The sequence below is a fragment of the Nuphar pumila genome, chromosome 8 (genome assembly GCF_984573655.1).
Source record: "Nuphar pumila chromosome 8, dmNupPumi1.hap1.1, whole genome shotgun sequence".
NCBI classification, from domain to species: Eukaryota; Viridiplantae; Streptophyta; class Magnoliopsida; order Nymphaeales; family Nymphaeaceae; genus Nuphar; species Nuphar pumila.
In genome coordinates, this window is record NC_143256.1 from 35391079 (window position 1) to 35415205 (window position 24127).

Genomic DNA, 24127 nt, shown 5'->3' on the forward strand with positions numbered 1-24127 from the left:
CAGGAAATGGGGAAGTAAAGTTTTGAATGTCAGGCACATACCTCAAATCCTGGAAGTACAGAGCAGATAAATGATCCTCACCTCTTTTAGAAATTCAAGTAAAGAGGAGTACTGACCTTTCATACTTCAGAGTTCAAAACAGGTCAAGTATCTTCATAATACGAACTTCAACTTGACTTTACATCTCACCATGCACTATTTCCTTATTGTACATATAGGGTGAACTGAAGCATTGCAGCAAGATATTATATTGATGTGAAGTAATTCAAATAGTTGGTGTGTGATGGTGGTTTGGGATGCACAGATGGAGTGCAAAGTGTGATAAACAGTATAATCTGCAGAAGAGAAAACATGCAAGTGTATATGTGTTAACGTTGGACTACTGGGTGGACTAAATACAAGGAATTAACACAGGAAATGGGGAAGTAAAGTTTTGAATGTCAGGCACATACCTCAAATCCTGGAAGTACAGAGCAGATAAATGATCCTCACCTCTTTTAGAAATTCAAGTAAAGAGGAGTACTGACCTTTCATACTTCAGAGTTCAAAACAGGTCAAGTATCTTCATAATACGAACTTCAACTTGACTTTACATCTCACCATGCACTATTTCCTTATTGAGTCTGATGTGAAATCTCTTTACTTGCGCTGGAACATAGTGAGGAGCCTATGTCACACATGAGCTGAGGTTTATCTCCACCTCCCTTTTAGAAGTTTATAGCTTGATTATCTCCAAAAGGCGCTTCTAAGCAGTATCGTGGACCTGCACAATTTTAATATGTTAGGATACTTTAATAACCAAGGAACGAAATGGCTCGTAATGTCTGAGTCATATGATTTTAGGGAGTAATTAGGAACCGAAAACCCCTTTTAGCCTTCTTTTGCAGATGTCTGGAATTTCTCTCACAGTCAAGCTGCTGAGAATCATCATTGTTGATGCCATCTTCATCGCAATTCTGGCCATCCGTGCCAGGCAGCGAAAAGCCACAGAAGCTAGTTCTACACCATCCAATAAGATGCGCTCCTCACAGATAGGATAGAGCATTCAGCACACTGGATTTACCAGTGCCGGTTCTTCCAACAATTCCAACCTGATTTCCTGCACTGGTTGTTATGCCACTGGGGACTTTCTCTGTAACATTCATGTACATAATTATCCTTTCAACTGAAACCATCTTCTGTTCTATTTCTATAAGACTAGCCAAGTAACTGCTCAGCAGAGTTACAAATAGAGCAGCATATGAGAGGCTTACCCGCCCCGAAATGCCTAAATAAAAAGGAATACCACCACAATGACCAAGGACAAACATTATAGCAATGCACGATATTACAAATGCTGCAAGCAACTGGAGGCACAATGAAAGCTACAGGCTAACAGTTACCTCGGAATAACTAGTTTTCCGATAAAGTATAATCAACTCAATGAACTGGACTATGAACTTTTCTTTTGTCAAGAGTACTCTTATGATTGAAGATTATGGAAAGTACTCAGGAATCCATCAAAGCTCAGGAACACAATATTCAGAAATCGATTACAGTTGCCCAGAGATCAGTTTTGAAATCAAAACTGGCTAGGATACAATAATCACTGTTTCAAAAATCAATAGACCTTGACATTTACCTCAGATTCAAACATCCGATCGAATCAGTATTCACTGGAAAAGTAAACAATAGGTCGGGGTCCACTGGAATTTCAAACAGCAGGCATCCTCTACCGAAAAATAGTGACAGCTTCAGAGATTTTCAATTTGCAGATTTTTGATCGGAAACAATAAATCAAATTCAAACAACAACAGACAACAACATCATCGATTGAATATTCCAAACAATAGCCAGATTCCATCATCAGAAAATGGGGACGATGTCGATCAGATCGAGATTTTGATCGCTCAGAGTTTCCTGCAATCAATCAGGCTCAAACAACAAGCATTTATTTAAAAGATAGAAAGTTGTAGTAATTGATCCACCAGAAAATGTTGAATGAAAATATGACCTGAGATACAAGACATAACAAAAGTAATTATTAGGTAAGGTATGCGACATAATCAAAGGATGAGATTACATATTTCTATCACAACAGAGCATAAGTATGAATTTATAGGGAAATTGCAGGATTATAACTCCAGGGAACATAGACCGCTGAGAGGGATCATCCTTTTGAACTGCCATTTTATGGAAGCATGATCTCAGGAGAATACCCACCTCGGAAGGGATTGATGGCTTCAACTTGTGAATTAGGTATGTATTTTCAGAAATTGCAGAGATGAATTACAGAAATACATCATGAAATATATAGACAACAGAGAGATTCAAGGCGAAAAATAAGAAATGATTAACTAACGGCATCCGATGAATGTAAACCAAGAAGCATCATATGAAATTTAATGAAAACCAGGCAAATCCGAAGACAAAGGAAGCTGTGATATAACACAAAAGGGGGATCCAGTGTTAATAAAATAAGAAAAAAAAAATTAAAATGCAGAACAATAGTCAGAATGAGTGTTAAGGGGGTCTGAAACCATAAACATGAAATGGTACGTATCGGACGATTACTTGTAAAAGCTGAGAATCAAGTGTAAACGAATATTCAAACTTGTGAAAATTAGAAAGATTCAGAGGTAAATGGCAAGAGAGAGAGAAAAAAAGATAAAAAAAAAAGAAAGGAATGTTGGAGCCAATATGCTCCATTGTTATTGCCAAACACAGACTAAAACTGCTATATGCAGATTGGTGCTGTATACGAGGCTTGTGGCTTAACTGATGGAGGAAATTTCAAAAACTTTGACAAAAACCAAGAGGAAACGAGGAGAAAATCTGATAACGACAAAGAAAATAGGAAAATGGAAAGGAAGGAGTAAAGAAATTTACCCATGGTTCGATCAATCGGGCAGTGCTTCCTCTGGATGATTCTAGATACTCCTTTGGTTTGCTTGGAACCTCTGCAAAATGGAGTTTCCCTTCTTTTTCCTTCTTACAGCTTCATTCCAATCGTCAATCGAAGCAGGAGAGGGGTTTTCACTGCTTCGTGAAAGAGGGATGCGATGCTTGATCCTACCGAGATCTCGAAGTCATAGGTAGCCTCTTGTGGGTTCTCTTCAATCGATCGAAAAATTCAAAAAAAGAAGCAAGGAGAAAAATGCCAAATGGAGGGGTGAGAACGGATCGTGAGAGAGAAGGATGGTGAATGGGGAGGTGAAGAAGCGGTGCCCGAATGCTTCCCCATCGTGCCCCTCTTAAAGAGGGGGAGGACGATTCGGGAAGGGGCCATGCCGTTGGGGATCGACGGAAGGAAATCCATCGGTGGGCGATGGAGGAGAGGATGGAAGGAGCTCGTGGAGGCTGGCGATGAAGGGCTTGGGCGACGGAGAGGGTTTCGGGAGTGGCGGCTGAGCTCTTCTCCCATCTCCTTCCTTACGAAGGGTAAAAAGAAAACCCTAAAAAAAAAACCTGTTTTGCAGAAGGGGCCCCTTGTTATTTCAAAAATTTACAAAGAGGGGGCTCCTGAGGCTTTTAGCAAAATATCGATTTAAAAGTCTTAAACTCCTTCATTTTTCTCGAAATTTTCCCAATTTTTGGTTTTTGGGTGTTATTTTTCCAATTTTTTTGTATTTAAGTAAAAGTCCTAAGATTTGCGAGAAAACAAAGATTAAAACTAATTTTTTGTATTTTTGCAAAAATATTTACAAAAGGAACTTTTCTGAGAATTTAAAAACTATTTTGAGAAAATTTCTTTAGAAATGGGTTTTGATCAGGATTTTGAGGAAATATGGATTTAAAGTGCTGGATTCAGATCCGGAGTTGATTTTGAATATATCAATATGAATTTTAATTCAGAGAATCTGAAGAAATGACTTGATTTTCTCAGAAAACGGACTTAGGGGCAAAAGGGTCATTTTTACAAAACTTTAAAAAATTTGGGATGTTCACAGAAGGATAATGCAACCTCGTCGGAATACAACAAAAAAAATCATAGGTATCGCCGCAAGAATGGTTCTGCATTATAACACTTCCCATATATATATATATATATATATATATATATATATATATATATATATATATATATATATATATATATATATATATATATATATATAACATAAAAAGAATCAGAAATTTCATAACCATTAATTTTTTGATCCTTGTAAAATGCTACTTACAAAAAAAGTTTTATCCAAGAATCTACTTCGATGGAGATCACGTGTACAATCAGATTTGCCAAAAAACAAATCTAGATGCAAATTTTGAAGGGGAGGACATGTGGATGGACCACCCCATTTCTCATATATATATATATATATATATATATATATATATATATATATATATATTACATAATTTTCTAATTTTTTTATTTTAAAAATAGTTGTTAATAGACTTATTCAAGATTATTCAATTCATTTAGATTCAGACCATTAAGCTTTTATTTGAAAGACCGGTTCTATTTAGAAATTGATTCTGAAAACATTGCTCATGTTCACTGCTCAACATCCTCTGTCGCACAATGGATCTTTTGCGTGTGTCAAAGCAGTTGCTTTGGTAATTTTAAAATGCCAAATTGGTGAAAGCTGATATAAATTGCATTTTAAAATTCATCAAAAAAAGTTGCAATTTTAACGCATAAATGATTTGCAATTGAACAAATATCACTTAGAATTAAAAACTCAAAACAAAAGTACTTTGCACTTCCATAAATTCCGTAGTTACACCATTTATGTACTGCGAAGGTTGTTCTAAGAATTCTTCAAGAATTTATTACATTTTTTGTCCATAATTAATTTTAAAAAAAAAAAACAGGTGGATATGTACTTTTTTTATCCGAAACCAGTAATGATATTTAGGTAATTTCATCAATCTGTTAAACTTAGCAATGCAAGGTATGCTTTAATGTGCTTTTAATCACTTCACCAAAATACCTTTAGCGGTGACAGTATGCATAAACCACTGGCATTTATAAAAATTTTAGGAAATAAATTGCAAACCTTTTAACAGGAGTGAATGTGCGGGCGCACACAGGCTAGATTAAAATGTCATCATTTTATTGAATCCCATTCTCAATAGCTCAAACAACCTGGCATCTGATTCTCCATGCACACACACACAGACTAGATTAAAAATGTGATCATTTTATTGAATCCCACTCGCAATAGGTAAAAGAGCCTGGCATCTGATTCTCTTTTAATAATATGTTCACATCATCATTTTCACGTCTGAAATCAGCTGGTCTGGTAGCCATTTTTGAGAAATGTATTAAGTGAATTTGAGAATGATCCCCACATCACCAAATTCGAATGGAGAGACGGAAGAAAACCAAAAGTATGTCAAGAGTTGAGGGGGAACGAAGACCCTGAAAACCAGGTGGTTGCAAAAAATACACGCTAATACAGATCCAAGCTAGAAATATCCATGTTCCAAATGAAAAGATTCTGGCTCAACATGCAGGGTTTACTTGAAAATGGCATCCCATAACATTACAACGTCGCAGTGATTGTCATTAATGAACTCCCAAACGAGAACAGTAGATGATTGCAATATAATGAAAACAGTTAAATTGTGTCACCTTATAAACAAAATTTGTGCTAGATAAGCAAGAGTACAACCAACCAGCATTGTCTGCTCATCTCCCAGAACTGTTCGAGTTCGCAATTTCTCAGTTTTGATAATAAACAAATTACACCTGTTTTAAAAAAAAAAAGGTGGTGTTAAAACCTTTTTATCTTCATAAACTTCTGAAACAAAAAGAGAGGGACAAAAAAAACTAACAGTTCATCTACATGAATGCTTACAGAGAGAGCACATTACAAGTCCCACACCCGGCCCTTGTATCAAGCTATTACCCATGGGTCAAAATAGTAAGATAAAAACTGAAGGCTTACGGGAGCATGCAGTCAATAAGATTAATCTAATGCTTATAGTATATCGTCATTCCACGAGTAGCACTCTGGTCCACTTCTTTAAGTGATGTCGTCTAAAAGGGTATGCAGCAACTTCTAAAAAGTTGACCGTAAAGAAATTAGGTTACAAAAGCAAGACTATGGACCTTACAAACTCCAAATCCCAGTGCTTGGTTCTAACAGAGCCAAGGGAAACTGTGAGATCTGACCCTGCTCTGGTCCAAAGCATTATTGCCAGTCATCAATTCTTCAGATGTACAAGTTAGAATTTGCACCGAGACACACGCAAGGCCATTTCCTCAGCATTCCCATTTCAAGGTAGACGAAAAACTTTACCAGTTAAACCATAAAGTGGGTCCACTGAGCCCATTAGGGCTGCTTACACCTGACTAGTGAGTCTACTAAAGATGTTCCAAGTTGAAGGACGTAGCAAGTTCGATGTCCCTGGTGTGCAGCCCTGTCCCAAGTACAAAACAGGGGAGAGACATAACCGGTGGGCAGGGGCAGGATACTCTGACGTTTTACATCTTCGAGGGGAGGTTGGCTAAGGTAGGGTTGAGTTCCTTAATACGGTGTCCATGTGAATCCATCCCAATCACCCTGCACATGTGATTTACTTTTTCAAAAAAGGAAAAAAGAAAAAGGAAAAGGAAAAAGTGGATCAACTAAGGGTCCCTAAGAGGCTGTGCAAAGATATCCGCAGATTGAAAAACAGCATAATTATCTTCGAGAAATGTCAACCAAATAAGATGTTGACATTTCTTTGCAGCAGACGACAAATGCATCTGCAAAATGTTGTAGAATTTAGTGAATTCTGATGCACATGCACCTTGTCATGTCCCCCAGTCCTGCTTTCCTGTCCAAATGTATCCTGCTTTGTGATCTTTGGTCCCTAGAACAATAAATGTGAACGCATATGCATCAGAGACAAGATATACAGAATCTCCTGTCCTTGATTTACACCTTTGGCTCTCTCAAACTATGTAGTCAAAGGCGTTAGGCAGTGCCTAGTTGGTAGACCCCTAAAAAGACTAGTTGGACTAGACCGTACCCCCAATTAAAATATAAAAAAGTACATAAAAATATGTTTAATTCTTTTACTAATAAGATGTTTTCATTCCGCAAGTACAAAATTACACATTCTTTCACAAAATATATTAATATAATATAGACACATATATATAATTGTACACACAAATATATATTTATTTTTTAATTATTTAGAATATATTTAGTATAATCAACAAAATATGCTTTCAACCTTTCACAAAAGCACAATAACACATACATATATAAATAACATATTACATAATTCATAATACTAAACATGTGTTTAGGCTTTTATAGAAAAATTCATCAGAAACACACAAAAAACATAATCAATTAAAATCAATTGTGCATGCTTTCAATCACATTTTCATGATTTTAAAGAACAAATCACACAAACACACACACATATAAATAATTACATATATACAAAAAATAACAAAATATATATAGGAATAATAAATGACTAAACTGCCCTCATGCCTAGGCGGAGGAAGCTTAGTCGCTGACTAGGCACCTTAGTTAGCAAAATTGGTACATTTTGAGGTACCCACCTAGGAATTGCAAAGCCTAGGCGTTTTACTTAAGCCTAAACCGACTAAGCGGACTAGTCGGTGCCGGGCTTTTGACAACATAGCTCTCAAATCTCATGGACTTGATGGTGAAAGTAAAATCATGGCTTAGTTGATGCACAATTTAGGTTTCATCTTTCTTTTCAGTTTTCATAGAAATGATCAAATAGAAAATGGTTTTGCAACTAAGAATGCATTACAACCTTATGGGCAAAACTGAGTTACTCAACAAATGATACTATAATCTACTTGATATAACACAGGATACTCGAGGAACACTTGCTTAACAGGAACTATATATAATTATCATCCTTCGCTAGTTGGACCACAAGGTTTACAATCAAAATCTTCTAACTGGGTAGTGTTGCCTTCTTTATTTGTATAGTACATCAGTTGAGCCAGATCCATTTTCTACATAATATTTGGTTATCTGAAGAGAAGCTTTGACTAACATCAATCCATACCATCATAATACACAGCAAACACACAAGGGAATTCTAATGATTATCTTAAATACTGTACAGCTATGTCATATAGATGCTGGTGCGGCGATGCGGCACTTTAAAAAAATGTGGGTGCAGGAGTGCAGAGATGGTATATATATAGTTTTAAGAAGACACTAATGAAATAAAAACAATTATCATATCATCAATTTATCATGCATAAATTCATGCAACAAATTAAATTAACAATCTAATTGTTATTCCTCATCAATAAAAAATAAGACCACAGTTAAATCAACCTAAATATATTATGGCTACGCTAAGTGAATTAAGAAAACAAGAAACAATCAAACAAGTCAAGCAAAAAATAACATTTTCTTCCTTAAAACCAAAAACTAAAATTTTTATTAAAATAAATTTCATAAAAAAAACTGGCCGAACTCGTAACCCAACCCAAGCTTGGGTTCGGTTATGGTGAACCCAAGCCTGAGTTCACCAAAGTCGAACCCAATCAGTTTGGGTTTGGTTCTGGTGAACCCAGGCCAGAGTCCCTTTTGAAGCAGACCTTGGTTAAGTTTTGTTGAACCCAAGCCTGGGTTCACCAGAGCCGAACCAAGCAGGCCTCGGGTTCAGCCCTTGCGCCAATGAGCGGAGGGGGCGAAGGAAGAAGAAGAAAGAGAGGAGGAGAAGGAAGAAGAAAGAGAGGAGGAGGAGGAGGAAGCGGAGGGAGGAGGAGAAGGAAGAAGAATAAGAAACAGAGGAGGTGGAGAAGGAAGAAGAACAAAATTAGAAGAAAGAGATGAGGAAAAAGAAGAGGCACGGAGAGAGACGTACCTATTTCACCTCATCGTCGCCGATTTCGTCCTCATCATCACCGTTGAAGGAGCAATGGGGGGGGGGGGGGGGGGGGAGAGGAGTCGGGGTCGGAAGGGGGGTGGCGCGATCGTGCCCTAACCCCATCCCCAACTTCATTTTCTAAAAAATTGGACCAAAATGAACTCGGTCAAAATTGATTGAGTTTCGTCATATTCTATTTATTATCATCTCATAAATATGAGTGGATATATCCATTTCATGTGAAAACAAATCCTTTATTTATTTGTATTGTACATTAGGTCTCTTAGAAAGTTAAGTTCCTTTTTATAAATATTATCCCTCTGTGTATGTTTTGGATTGGAACAAATTACTATAATTCGTCCTACGAGAAATAAGAGGATTGAACCATTTCTTCTGCCCTGACTTCTCTGTGTTTTCAAAATCTCGACGCTGGTGCGGTAGCCTTTTTAAAGAGTCCGTGTGACATAGCTGTATAGCTACCAACATAACATATGTAGACCAAACATTAGACATTCTCTAACAAATAAAATGCAAGTGAATAGAGATAATGGGTTGGTTCAAAAAGGGTCTGAAAACTAGACCCAAAACCTAACCCAGCATGAACGGGGTATGGGTTTGGTTCCAGTACACTATTTATTTTAGACCAAAATGGGCAGCTGTTTTCATGTAAAATATAGCAGCAGGCCAAATACATACCTTGGGCTCAAACTAGGTTAACAGCATTGAACCTGACTAGGAAACTTCATCAAATTAAGGGTGGTTAGCATTCAAGAAAGGTAATTGCCAAAATGTAGATTAGGTAACTTGTACATTATATTATATTATATTATATTATAGAAGGATATAAATTTGTTACAATCCTTTGTACATGCAATCTAGTAGAAAACACTATTTTTCACATTATATATATATATATATGTGTGTGTGTGTGTGTGTGTGTGTGTGTGTGTGTGTGTTACCTAGACACTTTTGGAGGGCCAATGTGTCAGTGTTCAATGCTTGGACACCTGGAAACTGACACCAACACTCCTAGACACTTCATTTTTTCAACATAGAAGTGTCCAAGGTAAAATAGGCACTTGGTGCCATGTGTCTGATGCCTTTGAATGTCTTATATAGCAACTGTTCAATGTCAAGCATTTTGTGTCAACCTTGTTTAAATCCCATTTTTTTATATATTTTATTGGGTCCCAACGGCATTAAAATTAGTCTGCATACCTTTTTTATTATATAGAAAGGTCTCTCTCTCCACCATGTCAATATCCAAGTAACATAATATCTGTCACATAGGTGCAGGTGCAGGTGCAGGTGCCGATGCGGATACGGTGATTCGACACTTTAAAAAAACTTGGGTGCGGGGGTGCAGGGAGGGTATATATATAATTTTGAAGAGTTTTAAGTTAACCCTACGTGTATGCGTGTGCATTTATGTATTTATATACATAATGTAGATATAACTGGACTTGGTTAGGGTTAACCGAATCTACTTTTGGACAAAAATGGATCTCACTGTGATTGACTTTACCTAACACAAAGGAAGCCATGTCCAAGTATGGCACCCACATGGATGCGGGTGTGGTGCCCTGTTAGAAGAGTTCATTTGACATAGCATAATATGTATATATATGTCACTAGAACATGAGAACTACCATGCAAACTGGGCATTTCCAACACTTTTTGGGAAAATCCAACCATGTAGATGTGTTCAGCATGGTGAATTTGCCAAGAATCAACTGTTGGATCATGTATTTTCGATGAAAAAATAAACTTTTTGGATGCTTGAATATTTATGAAGATTATGAGCCATTGATTTTAAAGTCTTAAAAACTTGTTTATGCATCATAATCAGTCGATTCAAGAGCTGGTCCTTATAAAACCAAGCATGTAGATCACATCCATAAGGTTAGATTCAAGAGAAAAGAACAAAAAATCCATGCAAATCAAGGTTCACATGGTAGTTCTCATATTCTAGTTACTATATATATATATATATATATATATATATATATATATATATATATATATATATATATATATATATATATATATATATATATATATATATATATATATATATATATATTGTGTGTGTGTGTGTGAAATATTTGCTACAGAAGCTTGTATATATAAACGACCTAAGATCTCATGGTACAAGATGTTTTGACTCAATCCAACCCCATAGATGAGTTCCACATGGTGAATTTGTTGGGGATCCAACCACATATCGTGTTTTTTAAGCAAAAAAATACATTCTTTTGACAAGTTTTGGTGCATTTGCAACCACCAAGTTTGGTATTACAGGAAAATCATACAAATGTCAGAATCTGGCAATCCAAACACTGATCCACACTATGTAGATCACATCTGTAAGGTCAAAAATAGAAGAAAAATCTTAAAAAAAGAAATCTGAAAATTTGTTTGTACTTCCAAGCATTTCCAACACTTTTTTTACAAATCCAACCATGTAGATGAGTTTGGCATTGTGGATTTGCTAGCAATCAGCTGTTGGATTGTGTCTTTTTGATGGAAAAATTACGATTTTTGTGATGCTTGAATATTTATGAAGATTATGAGTCATTGATTTTAAAGCCTTAAAAAATCTCGTTTATGTATCATAGTCAGATTATTCAAGAACTGGTCCTTATAACCAAGCATGCACATCCATACAGTTAGATTAAAGAGAAAGGAATAAAAAATCCATGAAAATCGTGGTTCACATCACATTTTCAGTTCTCATATTTAGTAACTATATATACATATATATAGAGAGAGAGAGAGTGGGTGTGTAGGTGGTAGTTGTCTGCCACTTTTCTAGCCTACCGGACTTTTGAAGGATTTTTCATGTTTTCCTTAAATCTGACAGTATTGATGTGTTCAACACCGAGTTACCCGAAGCTTCTTAGATAGGTGGGAAGCCCGCTTCCCGGAAACTCACTTCGAAAGCGTGATACTCCTCACTTCCAAAACTTGATGAAAATCATGATTCTCCCACGCTTCATTTATTCTTCTTATATGTTTTTTTACTCTACTTTTCATGTTTTTATGTGTTTTCTCTCACGTTTCTCACTCAATTTTATGTGCTTTCTCTAAATTGACAATCATCATTTTTAGATTTTGTTAAAAATTTATTTCTTACACTAGAAAATCATGAAATTTAAGAATAATCACTTTTATTTTAGTTTTTGTTTGTGTTCCATTTTGATTCTCATTCAATTATTATATTTTTTTTATTTCTCGCTTCCTTCTTCCTATACATTTTAAAAGTGCATCGTTTCTCACTTCCGCTTCCCCTTCCGCTTCCTTGTCCGACAACCTTGGTTCAACATGCTTGATTTTATAGGAATCAACTCTTAGATCATCCAATTCCAATACAATAGTTTAAAAATCAACGGTATAAGATTTTAATAAATATTCAAGGCTTAAAAATACATGCTTTTTATTGAAAAAACATGATCCAAGTATCTTTTCCTAGCAAATTGACCATGTCGAACACATCTGCAAGGTCGGATTTGCAAAAAACAACCCGAAAATACATGTTTGCTTGCGGTAAGTTGGCAGTAGGCCAAAATAGTGGTAGGCAGCTACCACTTTTCATACACACACTTCAACAAGGTGGAACATGTCTACAAAAGGGGAATATGCTAGAGTATGGGTTGAAAGAGTGTAAGGTGTGCACATGATCATTTGTCCACTTTTGGACTCAATCAACATTGACCAAGTCATTGTTCATTTTGCTTTAATGTTATTAACATTGTGTGAGCATGTGCCACCACACCCCATACCCTTAGAAATTTTCGTGTTTCACCCTTCATAACCTACACCCACACCCATATATGTGTAGCAGATGAACTTTGTAACGAAGTATGCGAAAGGATAAAGAATGCTAAAAAGGCATTCACAATGGACAAATACACAAAGAGGATGATAGCCAAGTCCACTATGGGACAATACACACAAACTTTAAGAAAAACACAAGCTAAAATATAAAATCTCTTTATTGAGAGAGAGAGAGAGCACTAAGGTTTAAAGAGATACAAAGGGATACACCCCTATTTATACAAATAAAATGGGATAAAAAAAGGAGGCCAAAAGGGGGCTCCCAAAGAGTCGTTGGGGGCCCCAACGACTCTATTATGGGGCCACTATTTGGCATGAAATAAAATAACAAAAAGAAAAAACAGAAAATAAAGAAAATAAAGAAAACAAAAAATAGTTGTTTAATAAAACAACTGTGAAAAGACTATAATACTCCTATTGGGTGTATATATATATATATATAATTTAACACTCTCCCTCAAACTTTATGGGGAGATGACCAAAAGTTTGCCAAGGAGAAACATGGAGCGAGGATCCGGAAGAACTTTAGTTAAAAAAATCTGCTAACTGGTATTCTGATGTGACATATGGCAGTGAAACTGTTCCACGTAGATACTCATCGCGAACATAGTGGCAGTCCATTTCGATATGTTTGGTCCGTTAATGGAAGGTGTGATTGCTGGCAATATAAATGGCATTTTTGTTGTCGGAGCAAAGCTTTGAAACTCCAGTAATTTTAACCCTCATATCTTTGAAAAGACTTTGAAACCAAACAAGTTTCATTGCAGTGGTTGTCATAGCCCGGTATTCGGCTTCAGTAGAGGATAGTGAGACTTTCTGTTGCTTCTTGCATCTCCAAGCAATTAAAGAATCTCCTAAAAAGACACAAAAACCAGTAGTTGAGATTTTATTATTAGGATTATCTCTCCAATCTGCATCAGTATAGGCAAGCAAATTTAATGAAGAAGATGTGGATAGAAATAGCCATTTAGTTATGGTGTTCTTGAAATATCGAATGACCCGGAGCATGGCACTCATATGCACAGTTGTAGGAGCATGCTGAAATTGACTAACGGAGTGAACAATGTGAGCAGTGTCAGATCTTGTGATAGTCAGATATGTGAGAGATCCAATGAGTTGTCTGTAGGGTGTGAGATCTTCTAGAAGAGCTCTATCCTCCAACCTTAATTTTGCATTTATTACTTCTGGAGTCTCCACCTTTTTATCATCTAAAATGTCAGACTTAGTACATATATCTGCAGCAAGCTTCATCTGTGACAAAATATATCCTTGAGGAGAATATGCAACTTCAATACCAAGGAAATATCTAAGAAAGCCTAAGTCAAACATATCAAAACTATCTTTTAGCATATTTTTAACATTAACAATACTATTTTGATCATTTTCTATGATAATCATGTCATCAACATAAAGTAATAAGATAACAATATTCGTCCCTACACTTTTCACAAAAAGAGCAGTGTCAGTATAACAAGAACGAAATCCCAATTTAATCATGATATCACTAAATTGATCATACCAAGCCTTGGGAGCTTGCTTAAAACCATATAAAGCTTTTAAAAGTTTAAGGGTTTGACCTTGATCAATGTTAACTCCGGGTGGCGGATCCATATGTACTTTTTCATTTAGATTGTCATTTAAAAAGGCATTTTCACATCGAGTTGATATATAAGTCGTTTTGGGGTTGATGCGACAGCTATTAAGGTTCTAACACTTGTCATTCTAGCTACAGGAGCGAATGTTTCCTCGTAGTCAATCCTATATTCTTGTGAATATCCCTTACCAACTAATACAGTTTTATATCTTTCTAAGGATCCATCGCTTTTGGTTTTAACCTTAAAGATACATCGGCATCCAATAGGTTTTTTATGCGAAGGTAGTTTGACTAGTTTCCAAGTATTGGCCTTTTTTAAGGCATCTAATTCTATCTTCATGGCATCAACCCAATGTGGTATAGTTTTGGCTTGATTATAATAAGCAGGTTCATAATATGAATGTAGTGTTATCAAACAAGCTCGATAATTAGGAGCAAGGGGACTCATATGACATAAACCTATTGGGAGGAATTGATTCTCTAGAAGATCTCCTAACAGAAGTCTCTTCCAAAGATTCGGTAAGTTCAGAAAACTTCTCTAAGGCACTAATAGGCCTTTCTTGTTCTCTTCGGGTATAAACATTAATATTTTCATTACGAATATCACTATTACATTGTGAGATATCAATATTGGATACATCACAAGTATCCTCTATATTTTCAGGATGATTCATAGAATCATCACATATATCATCTATAAGGTCATGCAAAAACATGTAGTCAATCTCATTTGGTTTATCGAGTTCTTCAAATCCATTCTCATCTTCCAAAAAAGTTACGTCTTTTAAAACATATAGTTTGTTATTTTTTAAATCAAAACACCTATAGCCTTTTTTATTTTCTCTGTAGCCTAAAAAGACATACTCAATCGCTTTTGGAGATAATTTATCTCTCTTATATAAGAGGACAAAGCATTTACAACCAAAGATGCGAAGGTGATTGAAGTCTGGAGAAAATTTAAAAAGTTTTTCATATAGAGAGACATTCTTTAGTTTAGAAGAAGGCATTCTATTGATTAAATATATTGAGGTCAAGACGGCTTCGGACCAAAAGAATTTTGGAATATTTTTAGAGATAAGTAATGTTCTAGCGGTTTCAATAATATGCCTATGTTTTCTTTCCACTAGACCATTTTGTTGTAGAGTTCTAGGACACGATTTTTTATAACAAATTTCATTTAGTTTTAAATATATTTGAAATTCGGTAGATAAATATTCTCCACCGAAATCGGATATAAGAATGGATATATTGCTTTGAAATTGATTTTGAATTTTCATATGAAATTCTTTAAAGAAGGAAAATACTTTCGATTTATGATTAAGAAAATAAATTCAAACATATCTAGTGAAGTCATCTATGAAAGTGACATAGTAAGAGTAACCCACCTTTGACATGATCGGAGATGGACCCCAAACATCCGAGTGCACCAATTCAAAAGGTCTTGTAGAAAGAAAAGTTCTAGTTAGAAATGTAATAGACTTCATTTTTCAAAAAATGCAATCTTTGCAATTAATGTCTTTTTCCTTAAAAAATTGTTTCCAAATGGAAAAATATACATTTTTTAATAACTTGGATGTCTAAGTCTTTTATGCTAAGTTTCAATGCTTTTATCTTGGACATAAGTACAAAAAAATTTTGTAGGAAGGTTTAGATGATCCATATAGTAGAGGTCCCGCTTCCTATGGCCTTGCCCAATCCACTTCTCGGACTGGAGATCCTGCACAAAGCATCCATTAGATGAGAAAGATATTTCACATCCATGGTCGGCGATTTGGGAAACGGGAAAAAAAATTAAATTTAGTTTTGGAACAACTCTAACTTTTGGAGCAAAAAGATTTTGAGAATTTTTAGAGTTAAGTATTCCAATACTTGTGATTTTTAAAAAAGTTCCATCGGTCATGGAAAACGCATGAACTTTTTGAATTGGTGCATACATCGGTTAATGCATTATCATGTGGGGTCATATGAAAAGATGCTCCGGAGTCTAAGATCCAAGAATACGTATCGGGATATGAAGTAGATGTAATGGTCGCACCCGATGTGGAGGAAGTGGCTTTGAGAATTTGTTGTAGAGCCATAGAGATTTGACCAAGAGTTTCTTTGAGGTCGTCGCTCTTGCCTTCATCTTCTTTGGTGGTGGATTCTTCAAGGAAAGTCACATTTGGTTTGAATGTTCCATTTAGCTTGGAGCAAGCGAGTTTAATGTGACTCGGCTCATAACAATGATAACATACAATCATCTTTCTTCCTCTACTATAGTTTCCTTGTTTTCCAAAGTGGAGTGGTTTATAGGTTTTAACATTGTTGCCGGGTTTGGATACGACAAGCACTTCATCAATATTCTTACTCATGCCAAGCCAAGTTTCCGCTTGTGTGATTTCGTCTATGGCATCTTATATTGGAGGAAAAATAGACCTATGGAGAAGTGATGACCTCACTTGCTCAAATTCGAGGCGTAGCCCAAACAAAAATTGAAATAATCGATCTTGTTCCATTTGTTTTTGTCTTAGTTCAACATCCTCCATAGCAACCCATTTTGGCTCTAAAAGAGTCAACTCATCCCATAGTGGGTTTAATGCACTATAGTAATCTTGTATACTCGAATCACCTTGTTTGGTGGTTCTAATCTTTTCTTGCAAAAAATATGCTCTTGCGAGGTCTTTTTGAGTATACATACCCTTCATAAAAAACCAAGTCTCATTGGCTCGGCGGAATTTAGCTATATTTGCACGTACCTTGAGTTCGACATTGTTCATGAACCAAGCAAGAATTTTGGCGTGATTGCTTTCCCAATCTTCAACTTTCCTTTGATGGTCTTCAATAGCTTTGAGGTGAGCATCTCCCTCAAGAGCCTTTTCTTAGTCTCCTTCAATCTTGGTGAGCTCTAAATGGGGTTCCAGAATAGAACCCATTACATAACCCCAAAGTTTCTTAGCTTTGAAATTGTTTTCCATTGTCGATGCCCACTTCATGTAGTTCTTTCTATTGAGATTGAAGGATAGATCGATTTTGGCTTCCATGATGCCACCAAAGTGTGTGATGAAAAAGGAAAATGAGTAAAGAAATGAATGTCACGCCTTTGCTTCAATGAACCGAATGGCTCTGATACCATGTAACGAAGTATGTGGAAGGATAAAGAATGCTAAAAAAACATTCACAATGTCCAACAATAGACAAATACACAAAGAGGATGATAGTCAAGTCCACTATGGACAATACACACAAACTTTAAGAAAAGCACAAGCTAAAATATAAAATCTTTTTATTAAGAGAGAGAGAGAGAGCACTAAGGCTTAAAGAGATACAAAGGGATACACCCCTATTTATACAAATAAAATGGGATCAAAAAAGGAGGTCAAAAGGGGGCTCCCAAAGAGTCGTTGGGGGGCCCAACGACTCTATTGTGGGCAACCTATTTGGCGCGAAATAAAATAACAAAAATAAAAAAACGGAAAAAAGAAAAAACAGAAAATAAAGAAAACAAAAATTAGTTGTTTAATAAAACAATTTTGAAAAGACTATAATACCCCTATTGGGTATATATATATATATATATATATATGATTTAGCAGAACTCATGCAGCCCTTAAAACAGTTCAGGTACAGATCTATTTGATATGTATCCATTTAGGCATAAATAGGTTACGGCTGTTGTTGATTCAGGTTATTATGGGCACGGATATACATTAGTTATAGAAAATGCAAGGCACAAATAGGACTGTGTCTAAAATTTTCATGCCCAAGAACTAGCCATTTTGAATGGATCCAGGTTTTGGACCATGGGTCAGACAGGACTAACCAGTTTGTTTTTTCAGTTCAGATTCCCTTACTCAACCCACTTATCTCTACATGTGAGCATCCATTATGCTTTAATGTATTGCATGGAGTGTAACTCATAACTAGGAATGCCAATGGATTGGATTTTATCTGATATCCGACCGAAACTGACTCTGTATAGTCAAATTTGGTAAGCCAAAATCAGATCTGGTTATAATCAGATGCAGTTATGGTTTTTATTTTTTGCTACCGAATCCGACAGATATCCAGGTTTGCCAGATATCCGAATCTGATTGCATGTAAAAAAAAACAGATACGGTATGAGCATTTCACCATTCAAGTCTGAATCTGAATTTGAATCTGTTTAGCCAATATCTGATTAGTCAAAACCGGTATTGGCCACATCTGACCCAAATCGGAACCATTTACATCCCTACTCATAACCAAGTCTATGTCAGAGATACCTTCTCAAGAAACTTGTTTGCTAGTGGAAACCTTTTGCGGTGACCGAGACTTGATGCCCAAGATCTTGTTTAGGGCACTCACATAAGCTCGAACGCTGGAGACAACGATGTCCATTCCTGCTCCCGAGCCACTGAGAAAGAAACACATAATTGTAATTTCTGAATGGATTAAGCAAAAGTTAGTCACAGACAGCAGAGCATATCTTCCAAACCTGAAAGTGCGGTGGATTTTCTCTCCAGTTAGAGCATGTGTAGATGTGTGACCGTGTTCCCCACGTATAACTACTCGTGTATGGGCTATTGCATCAATACCTTCTGTGACAGAATTGAGGGAGTACTCTAGAAGTGTTACGGGCACCTTCAATCACCAGAAATTAAGTTTACAAATAAATCCAAAAAAAAGATTTTTCTGTAAGACACCAAAATAAAGAAGCCAGAAATAATTAAACATGAAAATAGAAACTGTAGAAAGTTGAAAAACACCCAATTAACTCTCTTATATTTTAGTGCCAATCTTCTAGTGAAGACAAAACTCATATAGAGACCTTGACCTTGCACTTTATAGATATTATCAGTGATTTGAACAAGAAGCAACTCCTTGTTTTTCTTTAGCTTCATAAACAAGAGACTTACCATCACAAAAGGAAATGTAGCAGTAAGAGGTTCTGATTTCGATACCCCTTGTGAAAACTTGGAAGAGCTTCAACTGTAAGTATGATGGTAGCCCTTATTGGGATATAACGCAGTCTGGACTCTGGATCTGGACTTGTATATCTGGTCCATGTGTGTTTATGTATTCGTATTGCCATTTTACATTATTTACCCCTCTTTATGTAAAGTTGTGTATTGTATTAGCAGGGATAATTTTATCATGTAAATTATTTGTTTTCAATACATAATGGAAAGGCATAGAATGCAACCCATATTGGGAATCATGACGGCATACAGCCCTAACTCTCTCTCTATCATTTTTCTCGACTGTTGAAAAACTCTGGTTCACCAAATCTCACATGGTGTCAGAGCAGGTGAGATTATGGGATTGGCTGCCATTGATCTGAATGACCATTGGGATCCACAAGTTTTGTCTTCTGCTCTAAGATAATCTCTTTTCCTTTTTCTTCTTTTTCTTATTTTTCTTCAAATATTTCTTCCACTTCTTTTCTTCCTAATCATCCTCTACTTTAATTGTTGCTTTCTTTCGCTCTTATTTCCCATTGTTTGCTGGTTCTAGTGATTCTCAATTGTCCCATACTATTCTTTCTTTCTCGCAAACGGTGCCCTATTTGATTATCTCTAAATCGTCCATTATCATTTGAGTATTTTGCTTTGGGTTTTCTCTAAATATCCTCCTTATTCTCAATCGTGTTTTCTTGTTGTTACCCATTTTTAGTTTTGACTATATTGTCTTCCGAATTGATTGGGTGTATATTGTTCACAAGTAGATCTTTATCTTTTGAGCATCTGAGTTTATTCTATATTGACTTTGATCATATGATCAGACTGAGTTGTTGCTGCCCTTTTTGCTAAAGTTGTGAAGGATTTACAAAAAGAATGCAAATCAGGTTGGCAGTTATTTTTCTCATATATATTTATTTTGTTTTACCCTTGGGATTTGATATTTAAGGGTTTTATTCAGCTTTGTTTCATGCTTATGTTTTCCGAATTTGTGCCTGTGGGTTCCGGATTCTACCCGTAACTGTTACCAAACTTTAAATTTGTATTATTTTCTTTCTTTATGTCTTTCTTACTTTCTGATGGATTCAAATTCATTCCAATCACCTCTGTCATCCAACTTCTTAAATCAACTTGTTTCCGAAAAGCTGAATAATAACAATTTCCTTACCTGAAAGAGGCATATCACTCCTTTCAATAGGAGCCAGTCTTTCTGGTCATCTGGATGGGTCGGTATCCATCCCACCAAAATTTATTTTTCAAGAAGACAAAAATGATAAAGGGGTTGTATTGTCTACAAAAACCCTTCAATAAATGAATATTGTGATTTGATTTTGGTTAGAATATTAGGCTTTTTATTAATTAACATAAATCATATTTTTTGATATTTGTTGGAATTGAGATTTTGATTTGTTTTTTTTTTAGAATGACATAAAATTTGGTTATTGTTTTGGGTTTTCTTGTGTTTTTTTAATTACCATTAGGCAAGAACCATGAATAATTCTTTATTTGATTTGGGTTAGAATATTAGGATTTTCATATCAATTAATATAAATGCATAATTTATGATGTTTGTAGCTATTAGCGTTTTGATTTGGTTTTTTTAGAATTACATAAATGTTTAGTTTATGAATTTAGGATTTTTGTGTTTTTTTAAATTACCATTAGGCATGAATCCATGAATATTAAATGAATTTATTACAATTACAATATTAGGAGTTTTTTTATTAATTAACATAAATTAATAAATCCAATGAATATTATGATGTTTGCATGAACTAGGGTTTTGATTTGAACTTTCAAGAATACCATAAATGTTTAATTATGGTTTTAGAGTTTTTTTTATATTTTAAATTACCATTAGGCATGAATCCACGAATATTACATTATTTGATTTTGGTTAAAATAGTAGGGCTTTTTTTATCAATTAACATAAATGAATAATCTATGATGTTTGTAGGAATTAGGATTTTGATTTGGTTTTTTTAGAATGACATAAATGTTTAGTTGTGGTTTTAAGTTTTTTTATGTTTTTTCTAATCACCATTAATTATGAATCCATGGATATTGCTTGATTTGATTTTGGTTAGAATATTAGGGTTTTTTATCAGTTAGCATAAATGCATAATTTATGAAGCTTGTAGGATTAGAGTTTTGATTTATTTTTTTTAATTCATGAATTAGTATAATTTATTAGTAGTTATTTTATTTTATTTTTTTACTTTGCATTTGTGCCCACCCTAAGTTAGAAGCTTGCTTCCGCCCCTAGTTGTACCCTCTGTATCCATACCCGTACCCACACCCGCACCCATGGGAACGATATGAATCATTTTATCATTGGTTGTTGATCATGGGTAAAAGTTGAGTTAGTTGGATGTTAAAAACACATTCTTGCATGGAAAGTTGAAAGAAGAGATTTATATGGAACAACCATTAGGCTATAATGAAAAAAACCCAAGAACACATGTATGTAAATTAAAAAGATCTGTATATGAGCTCAAACAAGCTTCTCGTACTTGGTTTGAAAGCTTCTTCCAAAAAATTCAAAGGTATGGCTTTTACCATTCTCTTTTAGATTATTCACTTTTTGTTTTTAAGGGAGAAGACTTTATTACTCTACTCCTTATTTATATGGATGACATAATCATTTCAGGCAGTTTCAATCAGTATGTTAGTGATGTGAATTTTTTTCTGAACAACAGAAAAAGATTCAAGATAAAGAATCTTGGTCAACTAAGATATTTTCTTGGAATGGAAGTTGACAGGGATGATGAAGAACTCATATTAACTTTGCATAAATACATGCTTGATCTCACTAAAACAAGGATGAGTGATTGCAAGTCAGTTCTTACACCTAGCCCCATACATCAGAAACTTGGTGCAAAACCAAATGCCGAAGTATCATAGGTATGATGCACCATCTCACATTTACTTGTCCATATTATTTTTGTTGTTAATAAACCGTTCCAATTCATACATGAGCCCAAGTACACTCACATGGAAGCAGTAAAGAGAATTTTGAAATACTTGAAAGAGACCATAGGGGATGGTCTCTGTTATCGGAGAAGATCAAATGAAGAGGAGGTTTTGACTGTAATAATCTATTCTGAAGCAGATTGGGCAGGATATCTAGATGAAAGAAGATTTGTATTTGGATATTGTGTCTTCATTGGAAATAATTTGGTTTTATGGAGCAGCAAAAAGCAAGAGGCAGTGGCTAGGTCCAGCACCAAGGTTAAGTAGCGATACATGGCTGTAGTGTGAAATTACATGGGTTAGATATCTTTTAAATGATTTGGGTGAAGTTATTCCAAGATTTGTTCTTTGTGATAATCAGAGTGCAAACAGGATATCTTTTTACATTGTTAAATGAGGGAGGCTATTGGGATATAACGTAGTCTGAAACTGGACTAGTATATCTGATCCATGTGTGTTTATGTATTTGTATTGTCATTTTACATTGTTTACCCCTCTTTATGTAAAGTTGTGTATTGTATTAGCAGTGGTAATTTTGTCATGTAAATTAGTTGTTTTCAATACATAATGGAAAGGCATAGAACATGGCCCATATTGGGAATCGTGATTGCATACAGCCCTAACTCTCTCTCTCTCTATCATTTTTCTCTGACTGCTGAATAACTCTGGTTCACCAAATCTCATAGTCCTATGACAGGGAGCTTTGATAAAGGAATATTGTCAGAACCCTACACTCAGGGCAGGCTCTCCCATCATATATAGAGTCCATTTTGTCCTGGAAAGAAGTCATAAAAATATAATAGAAGAAATAATCTTCAACGGACTACCTTTACGATACCATCAATAGCTTTATAGGCTGCATCTACAGGACCATTAATATAATAGAATAAATAATCTTCAACGGAGACTACCTTTACGATGCTATCAATAGCTTTATATGCTGCATCTACAGGACCAGTACCAACCGAACATGCAACATGCTCTGCTCCATCATCTCCAATTAATTTAACAGTTGATGTTGAAAGACCCAACGTTCCACAGGTTACCTGCATGTAAAAGGCTTATCAGTAACAACCGTCTCACAATGGAAAATTTTCAAAGATCCAAGCAAAATATATTTTACCTGTAAATCTCCAAGAGACCAGATTGCTTGAGGCTGGAAAATTTCATCAGACACCAAAGCTTCTATATCATCATCGGTTAGATGCTGCCACATTAACTACATTATTAGCCTGATTGAGAAAATAATCTAATGAAAAATTATCTGTGATAGAACATAAATAGCTACTATAAGATTAACGTTCATCTGAATCATTCAAGAAATAAAAGCCAACAAATTAAAAATAGACAGGATTTGTCGTCTTAACCAGTTAAAAATATTAAACAGAAGCTGACTATTCTGAGTCTTAGAGAATTGTCCCACTAGGTATATTACTTGTTCCATAAGCATGAACATTAAAGGATACGTATCAAACTAACATGACGAAACCTACTAGGAAATTCATATATCAGTGAATCACAACTGTTTTTAAAACCAACCAGGAGAAACTAAATAGGTTGGCCATGATTAATTTTTATTCAAAAATAGGTAATAAATAAGCTTTAAAAAATAATTATTACCATGTCAAGTTTGATGTTTCAATTACCATTCATCAACAATCAGAAGAATGTATAACCTACAAAGGAAAGCTTTTCTTATTGAGGCAAAGAACAAAGTAAGGGGGATCCGGACAACAAAGAACTGCAAAAGGAAAGAATATTTTGAGTGCACATATTGCCAGAAGATTGAGCAATCAGCTATACCAAAAGGTAATCACCATGTCTCACAAACATACAACATATGCAAAAATGTGGTGATCAAATATTAAAGCATTGAGTTCCAGCCAGATGTGCCACTAGGCTGGCCATTTCCTGCCCTAGTCAAATGTGTTGGAAAATAGGAAAATCTGATGAGTGGAGAACAGTCACCACCAATGTTGTGAAAAGCGTTGAGGCATAGCGAGGGGCTCCACCA

General features: G+C 35.3%; 1 protein-coding gene across 1 annotated transcript in view; it reads right to left on the bottom strand.

Annotated features, from left to right (window-relative positions):
- Positions 1-5427: 5427 nt before the first annotated feature.
- The window catches only part of LOC149829895 (2-isopropylmalate synthase 1, chloroplastic-like), a 54968-nt gene continuing 36268 nt past the window's right edge, over positions 5428-24127 (bottom strand). Inside the window, exons 9-13 of the mRNA XM_090016149.1 lie at positions 23237-23320; positions 23025-23159; positions 18678-18823; positions 18466-18596; positions 5428-5677 (exon numbers count right to left, since the gene is read on the bottom strand). Coding sequence (XP_089872275.1) covers positions 18470-18596; positions 18678-18823; positions 23025-23159; positions 23237-23320 — 492 coding nt within the window. The 3' untranslated portion in view covers positions 5428-5677; positions 18466-18469. The remainder of the gene's footprint in view (positions 5678-18465; positions 18597-18677; positions 18824-23024; positions 23160-23236; positions 23321-24127) is intronic.